Source organism: Sinocyclocheilus anshuiensis, unplaced genomic scaffold (genome assembly GCF_001515605.1).
Source record: "Sinocyclocheilus anshuiensis isolate Anshui unplaced genomic scaffold, SAMN03320099.WGS_v1.1 scaffold204, whole genome shotgun sequence".
Taxonomy (NCBI): Eukaryota; Metazoa; Chordata; class Actinopteri; order Cypriniformes; family Cyprinidae; genus Sinocyclocheilus; species Sinocyclocheilus anshuiensis.
Window position 1 is genome coordinate 109,767 of NW_015557064.1, and position 8,285 is coordinate 118,051.

The 8,285-nt window shown below is 36.2% G+C and overlaps 1 protein-coding gene across 1 annotated transcript; it reads right to left on the reverse strand.

Annotated features, from left to right (window-relative positions):
* Positions 1-234: 234 nt before the first annotated feature.
* Positions 235-7,628, reverse strand: LOC107676608 (ATP-dependent RNA helicase SUPV3L1, mitochondrial-like). The gene is made up of 15 exons (XM_016471192.1): positions 7,172-7,628; positions 6,857-6,934; positions 6,553-6,660; positions 6,356-6,470; positions 6,031-6,199; positions 5,824-5,935; positions 5,478-5,555; positions 4,963-5,054; positions 4,580-4,760; positions 4,275-4,368; positions 3,377-3,596; positions 3,203-3,283; positions 2,939-3,115; positions 1,191-1,339; positions 235-1,050 (listed from the first exon to the last, which is right to left on the reverse strand). Exons 1-15 carry the CDS (start codon positions 7,428-7,430, stop codon positions 678-680), a joined length of 2,286 nt encoding a protein of 761 aa, XP_016326678.1. The 5' UTR covers positions 7,431-7,628; the 3' UTR covers positions 235-677.
* Between the last annotated feature and the right edge of the window lie 657 nt (positions 7,629-8,285).

Consider the following 8,285-nt stretch of genomic DNA (forward strand, 5'->3'; position numbering starts at 1 on the left):
TTTTCTAAAGGTTAAGAACATTTTTTGTGAAAATCTTTTGAAAAAGAAGAAAAAATTTACTAGAAAGTAGCATTAAAGTTAACCTGTAACATACGACAAGTTCTGATTTGCATCGATTTTTTTAAACTGACACTTACACTGCCCTCAACTGTACAAGGCTGTTGCAGTAAGGTGAACAATGATGAAATCAATCCACATATCAGCTGTAGTATTTCATTGGTCGAGTAGAGTTCCTAAAATAACATCAGACTGCATAACCCATGCTAAAAATAAAAGAGGGTAAATACAAATGATTGGTTTTCAAAAAAAGGTTCAATGGACTGACAAGAACTGTAGGTCCTGTGCAGCCTTGCGTTTTTTGGTCATGGGAAGCTTTCAGCATTTTTGATTCTGGTTATTATCTTGTAGAAACAGCATTTTTCTATGGTTAGGCAATGGAAAGCCATTAATAATATCAATATAATTTTATTGTCACATCTAAAAGGGGGTGTTACATGCCTCTTTTTGACACTCTAAATTTCTATGAAAACTGTGATGTTATATAGCAAGATAGATGTCAAGTGCTCCAGAAAAATGGTGAGGCAACCATTACATCCAGTTCAGAACATCAGCAGTACGGTCATACTGTTCTCTTGATCCTCTAAAAGTACAGAAAAGTCCATGTTACACGTTAATGTTCACTTTTTCTTCCCTTTATTTGCTGAATTGGAGTCGTCTCCACGTTGGCTCTGCTCTCGGACCCATTCTCTCTGCAGCTGCTGTAACAGTTCTTTTGTTAGTAGTCCGTCCCGCACCAACCTGGAGCTCAGTGAAGAGTCCGTCGCCCTGGGATCTTTTCTTTGATTCTTTGTCCCTCGTCCCCTCCTCAGTGGTGGTGTGTCTAAAACAGCAAGTCCTATGGAGGCAGTGTTTTCTGCAGAGGCGCATTGATCTTCTGTGGCACGGATGAGCCAAGTGATGTTACGCACACCAACCTGGATGATTCCGTCCAGTTCCTTTTGAATATCACGGATGAGATTAGCATCAGGGAACATGTCCATGAAGCGATAGCTGCGAGAGGGAAGCAGTCCAAGAGGTTAATCATGGGAAATGAGATTCTTTTTTACTTATTGATCTGATTTAAAGCCACACTTTAAATAAATAGTTACAGATGGTTTGTGTTCAACTTTAGGGTAAAAATATATATATACCTGAGCCAAAGGTAAAGATCTAGCACATCATGGACAGCCTCGAGGTGAACCAGGTCCTTGATATTTTTGGGAGGCACCAGAGGCCAATTCACATGTCGACACACCCAGTTGAATGTCAGAGGCTCATCTCTGCTGAACTGTCTGGCAAACTATAGAGGACAGATTTTTTTACAGCATTTATTAGCCAGGTCAATGTTAATTTATAAATATACTATTATACAATTACTACTATATAGTGTTACTATTCTTAACTAAAACTGAAAATTTGAAAAATCATTTACAGTAATTTAATTAAAAGCTGAAATAAAATATTACATGAAAACATTAGAAATCTTGCCTTGGCAACTAACTAATAATAATAAAATATTTCACTAACTGAAATAAACTTAAAGTGCCCCTATTATGGATTTTTGAAAATTACCTTTCATGCAGTGTAACACAGCTCTAAGTGAATGAAAAAATCCTGCAAAGTTTTACATCTAAAAGTGCACCGTGTATAAAGTTATTGTCTTTCAAAAGAAAGAGTCGACTCCGAGTCATGAAAACGAGTCGAGCGGATTCCTTTGGAGAAGACGCTGTGCTCTGCACTGTGAGGGTAAATCCGTTAGGGTGCAGTTAGGGTATGTCGAAAAACTCCCAACTCATTTTCTCCTAGCACCTTATTAAATCATCTTCATTTTGACGCACTTTAACAAATACAAATATACCATTACAAGAAAATTATATTTAAAATGGCTGTTTCTACTAAAACTGGTATTTTTTTCTGTGGAACAGCAGCCATGTTAGTGACAGGGTTCGGTCCGTGTACCTTCAGGTCATTTGATTTTCTACTTAAAAAGAAATAATGAGAAATGGAAATAAAGAGAAATTATTTTTGTTTTGTTTAAGAAACAGAAGAACAAAAATGAAGCTGTATTTTTTTTAGGTTTTTCATAAATAGGCCTAGAATAAAATGAGTAGGCTAAAATCAGCAACCGCGAGTATCATCATTTTAGATCACATACAATAAAACTCAAATACCGTTTTACTGGTTATGAATAAAGTCATTTCAGTTAATTTCAGTCAATAACATGCAGCAGCCATGAAAATATCGATTTTTTTTACCTTGTAAGCGCCGCTAGCAGCCTACACGACAAAGCCGCAGGATTCTCGTGAATAAGCTCGGCTCGCCTGCCCCAACTCTCCTATTGAAAATTGCGGTTGCCACATATACGGTGTAGCAGAGGATGTGGGGGGGTGAAAGGGGCATTTCAGCATTGCCCACACATTCGAAAACTAATATTAAAGCATAATCTAATTTTTTACCCATGAACAAAACTGAAAAATCAGCAGTTTCTCATTTTTCTTTATTTCGTTTTAAGTAGAGAATCAAATGACCAGAAGGTACACGGACCGGGATACCGCACAATTTTTTAAATTATTATCCATAAATTTTCCAGTTATTTTTGATTTCCAGGCAAGGATTTTTTTAAATAATTTTATAAAACATCCAAATATAACTTTTGTATTCATTTCCATGTTGTTTCTAGGCCTGAAAAGTTTTCTGGAAATCCTGCAGTGATGATGTCTTCGCATACTAATTTTCACATACTATTTCCACTGCATTATAAATAATTTCTTAACTTAACCAAATCAAATGACTAAATGTTCAAAATGTTCTATTAGTTCTCTGTAATTAAATTTTTTTTTTGCTGTGAATTATTCAGGTTTTGAGCTAACAGGTGGTTCGTTCAGATTATTACGCTTACCTTGAGAAAGGATGTGCAAACGAAGGCCTGTTTCTTGTTAATTGGAGCCGTGCAGAACACGTAGCGGGTACGCAGATTCAGAGGAATATGCTGAATCATATCCGCCAAGAATTTGAAGTCATCAATGTTGCAGACAAAGTAAAGTCCATCCACTTGTGCAAGACTCACAAATATATCCTGTATAAAGGAATATAAAATAAAGGGAGTGTTTTAAAAGTATATGATTAAAATAATTGTGTGATAATGCTGAATATTTAGACCTACAATAAGGTTTGAGAGAGTCGCTTGGGGAAGATGGTAGGCAAAAATCTCTATCTGCTCTGCTGTGGGGTGTAATCCTGCTGTCTGAGATCAGGAATGCATGAGAAATTAACAAATAAGAAAACCTTTTTCCAAACAACATATTTACTTTTATAATTATTATAAAATTATTCTTACCTCAATAGGATCAACAGGCTTCCCCAAGATCTCCTTTAAAACAGGCAAGTCGTCCCTTTGCATAGTAGTGACCTCACCCTCTTTAAACACAGAGCTGAAGCGTCCTGCTCGGCCAGCGATCTGCAGCGCCTGTGAGGTGGAAATAGTGTCCAGCTCCTTCTCCCCCTTCTCATTCACACTGGGTTTTACCAGAGAATTAAAGATGATTCTCCTAATACTCCTAAAGGAAACAAAGAACCAGTATTTTCTTTAAGATGCTGAAGAAATCAAACTCTGTTGTGCATAATATGCTGTGATTAGTGCAGTGACACAAAAGGCTAAACATAATGCAAAAGAAATTGAAAATATTTCTTTATAGGCAGAGCAGTCAAAAGTATACAATTAGTTCAATGTTTCTCAAACGGGGCATTGGGCCCACTAGGGGACCTCGGCAAACATCCAAGGGGGCAACTTAAAAGTATTTAAAATAATAAATTATTATTAATACATTAAAATATCTCTAATCTAAATTAAAATGCTACAAAACAAATAAACAAAGAAGATATAAACTGAAATCTTAATTCTTTTTATTTTCTCTCAGTATTTTTATTGAAAACCTTGAAACTTCTGGAATCACAAAATGAATTGGTGTTAATTTAATACATTAATACTTCAGTTTCCTGTATTTTTTAATGTTTATTGAACTCTGCAATATTAACAGGATAAAATACTATATCTCTGTCTATGTGGAGGGCCTTTGACTCAAAAAGTTTGAGAAACATTGATTTAATTCTCAGGATCAAAAACAAAGTGGGAAACTGTCATGAAAAACGGGGATAACTTCATTTTTTTGTAAAGGTTTTAGGTGTCAAATTGTAAAACAGGGTTACTGGTTTTGTCATTTTAAGACGTTACTCACAGGTTCAAACCCATTCCAACTGCATCTGTGGCAACAAGGATTTTGCAAGGGTCGTCTGGATCATTAAACTTTTTTGCTTGAGCCAACTTGGTGCCTGTTGATCAATCAAAATTTTAGTTTAGTTTCCAGATAAAATTTAAAACCAAATTATTTTGATGTAATGACAGGAAGGCAATGTGATATTAATACAGCAAGTTAAAAAAGCTAGAACCAGATCATAAATATACCAATATACCATATCATAAATTTACCTCACACGATTTCTCTTATGACACATTTGAACAAACTGACTCAAGTACTCTTACCAGGGGGCAGGCTGCCATAAATGACGGCACACTCCAGGCCCCGAACTTCTATCTGTCGGCTGATTGAGTAGATGTCATTTTTGCTGAAGCACACGATGCAGTCGCCAGGCTTCAGGTTATCTAATGATTCCACTGCATGATTTGAGACTGAAAAAGGGGTCAGCCTCTTATAATTATGTACCTTAAAGATAAAAAAAAGCATTTATGTCAAAGCACACTAATGGCTTCAGTATCTCACACCATTAGGCAAACAATGAATATTTTTATCTTCAAGACAAATGAACAAACAGTAAGCATCAACATAATTTAAAAAAAAGCAAAGGCTAAATAAATATTAATGTGCATTCACTTTGCAATAATCAATAAGACCTGCTGAGACTCGCCTCAACCTCTTCACCAGTGGTGTACATGAGTTCAGTGACAAAGTCAACTGCTGCAGCTTCTCCACACACATGGATCTCCTCAGCACACAAACCTATTCAAAAAGAGTAACTTCATATTTGCATCTATATATATCTTTGACATAACTCATTTATTATATTTATATGAAATCCAAATTGCCCAAACAAGGAAATAAAGTGATAAATAAGTGGGTCTACAAAAGAATCTGAGACCACTAATGAAAATACACCATTACAAATAATTTTATCAATATAAAGATTCAGGTGAAAACAACAAAACTTTTTCTTAGTCAATTTCACAAATGTGCTTATTTGATTAATGACCGAGAAAATTATATATTTTTCTTTAGTTCCTAAAGCTTGTTTTTTCTTGTTGAAACAAATAATAATAAATAAATAAATAAAAATCCCCAATGATTAATATGCTCCCAAATATTTGAACCCTACTGTATGTGTAAATAAATACTGTTTCTGGTGACTTCCAAAAGCGAACCCACCTAGAAGAGCTCTTGTCCAAGCCCATCCTCTTGCAGGATCTTTGATCATTTGAATCTCATCAATGACAGCCACTTCATCTAAACAAAATATTCAAACAATAATAATGTGTTTTAGTTATACAGTACCTTTCCATAAGCTCAAGGAAGCTTTACAGTCAATAAACGATTAAAGAACAGTTAAGTAAAAAAGAAAAAAAATAACGATTTTTAATATTTACTTCTATTTCGTTTCTCTTTGTACTTTTTAATTGGGCATTTTCATTAAATTGCTTAAGATTACTCTCAGCTCTCAACATAAACTCAGGTATCGCCTATTGGTTCAAACGATCATGTTCTCTATACTCACATGGAGTTGTGACACTGCACATCTCTATGGTAGAGGCAATGTGGCCAGACAGTCTTCCTTCTGGATAAACAAATATTCTCTCTTCTCCTGTGACCAGATCACATGGCACTCCCTAATAGTAAACCATACACAGCGGCTCTAACATTCACAACTAATGTGTAATTACATAAAAAAACAAAATAAGCTAGTCTGAGGAGTGAAACTCACTGCGTCATTACTCTTCTCATAGATTTCATGGGCCAGCAGCTTTAGCGGTCCACAGTAAACTCCAGACTTGGCTGCTAGGAATCTCTGGATGGCATGATAGGTCTTACCACTGTTGGTGGGTCCTGCATGAAAAACAATCTTTCTTTGAATAGCCCTGGCCTCTGGATACCTGTAACACACATTTATCACGTTCAAAAGATTGTATTGGTACAAAAAAATACTAACTGTAATGAGTGATTCAGAGTATTGTGCATTACAACTTCAGTAAGTGCAGATGAGAAAGTGTACATTATTGGATAAAATCTGTGGATGAAACTCTCAGTACCAGTTTGCTGGGACCCGTAAGTCACTGATCTTGCGTAAATCATCCATACAGTCCAACATAGGGAAAATCTGTTTGGCATGTCTCATAAAGTATGGGAAAATGTCATCTATGTGACCTAGAATGAGGAAAGGAACATGATAGAGTTGGGGTTTTCTTATGGATATTGACAGTTCAGTATATCTGATGTAAATACTCACCAGCTCCACAACAGATGTCACTAAGAATGATGTGAAAGTCAGCATTTAGTGAGTTCATTTCCAGCACATATTTCCTAAAACTGACAAATGCTTGATGAAAGAGACGAGCTGTTAAAGAACAAATAAACAACGATCACAAAATGCTTTGTGACAAACAAAATACAGTTGTATTCCTGACATACTTCTCTGTGCATTGTTTTTAGATGGGCGTGTTGTTATAATAACACAATGTGATGGGTGTGGTTGACAAATACAATGTTAATTATGTAAGATCATGTAGTAATAATAGGTCCATGATTCTTACCATCAAGCCCCTGGTCAGCAGCCAGTTTTTGCATCTCTTTTCTTTTGTAGAATCTATTCAGTACCTTGAGAAGTTCACCTGTTAAAACGGGTAAATACACAACGATCGGATGTATTTCTGATTATGGTTAACTGAATCGAGTATTGTCATTTTCATCTGCATGGTCAAAAATATAGTTTGGTTTCATATACATATGTTGAATGAGGTATATTAAAGATACATTCAGATGCAAATATGAATGTCCAGTACTTCAAGTGAGTCATCTATAAATCGATTATATACTAATAACACAACACTACTAAACACTGAGTTTACTTTTGTCCAGCGGTTGAGTCAACTCCTCGCCGACTGGCCCGTCCCCGCCTTCATCACTTTTGACGGTGAGCGGTACAAACAGGGATGTGTCCAGGGGTCTCGATGAACTGTTTGAATTTGAATGTCTACTTGATAATTTTTCAAATGTCCTTCTTGTTGGATGCAGTGTAGTGTTGTTTGTTACAGCAGCTGTGCTAGCACAGACCCGGTATCGGATGTGAGAGCGCGACAATAAGTAAACACAGCGATTTACCGACATTTTTAGCTTCCGTTAATCCAGTGCAATTGGTCGAGCAGAATAATAAAAATTAACAGTCGCGGTCGCACAATTTATATTATAAACATCATGTTAATTAACTCTGTTTAACTACAGCAACAGTACCAGCCTCTATGATGACAAGGACGTCAAGTTCCTCTCAGTGACAACGTGCAGAAGGACCCAAGAATCTTTGGTACCCGAAGTAATGCCTGTTTTTTTTTTATTTCACTAATGATTCAAGTGTTAAAGTCAAGATTGGAAATATTTAGGGAAAATATATCATAGTCTATGAAGTGTATTATAGACTATGATATCAAGGGAATACGTTCGCTATAACATGTGCAATCTTGAAAGTTAATAATTTTTGGAAAGTGGCACAAACTGAAACTACTTGCGGGGTTTGACATGTAACGTTACAAACAGTTCTAATCAGCGCTGTGTCCGAAATCGCTCCCTATACTATACCCTTAAATAGGGCACTATTTGAGGGGACAGACATTTTTAGTACTGTCCGAAACCTTAAGGCTGATTTATACTTCTGCGTCGGACCTACGCCGTAGCTTACGCATAGACGCACACCCATACGCCGTAGCCTGACGTGCACCTCTCCAAAAATCTAACAGCGCGTCAATTCTACGCAGACCGCAAGCGCTGTGATTGGTCTGCAAGAACCCCTCCCTCCATATGTACTTGAGTTTTGTGTGTTTATGTGCACTTTAATATATTTTAATGTTACACCTTCTTATATAAAATAAAACAAAGCAAAGAACAAGTGTCTTATCATTTATTATACTACATAGCATTATACATCAGTAGTTGTCCGCAACAAACAATGTTGATCTGCCGTGGTACAAG

Coding starts and splice junctions, on each gene's coding strand:
- LOC107676608 (XM_016471192.1), bottom strand. CDS start 7,430: ATGTCGGTAAATCGCTGTGTTTACTTATTGTCGCGCTCTCACATCCGA. Junction 5,055..5,477: donor TTGGACAAGAGCTCTTCTAG/GTGGGTTCGCTT, acceptor CTTTTTGAATAG/GTTTGTGTGCTGAGGAGATC. Junction 3,597..4,274: donor GTTGGAATGGGTTTGAACCT/GTGAGTAACGTC, acceptor TGTTTCCTTTAG/GAGTATTAGGAGAATCATCT.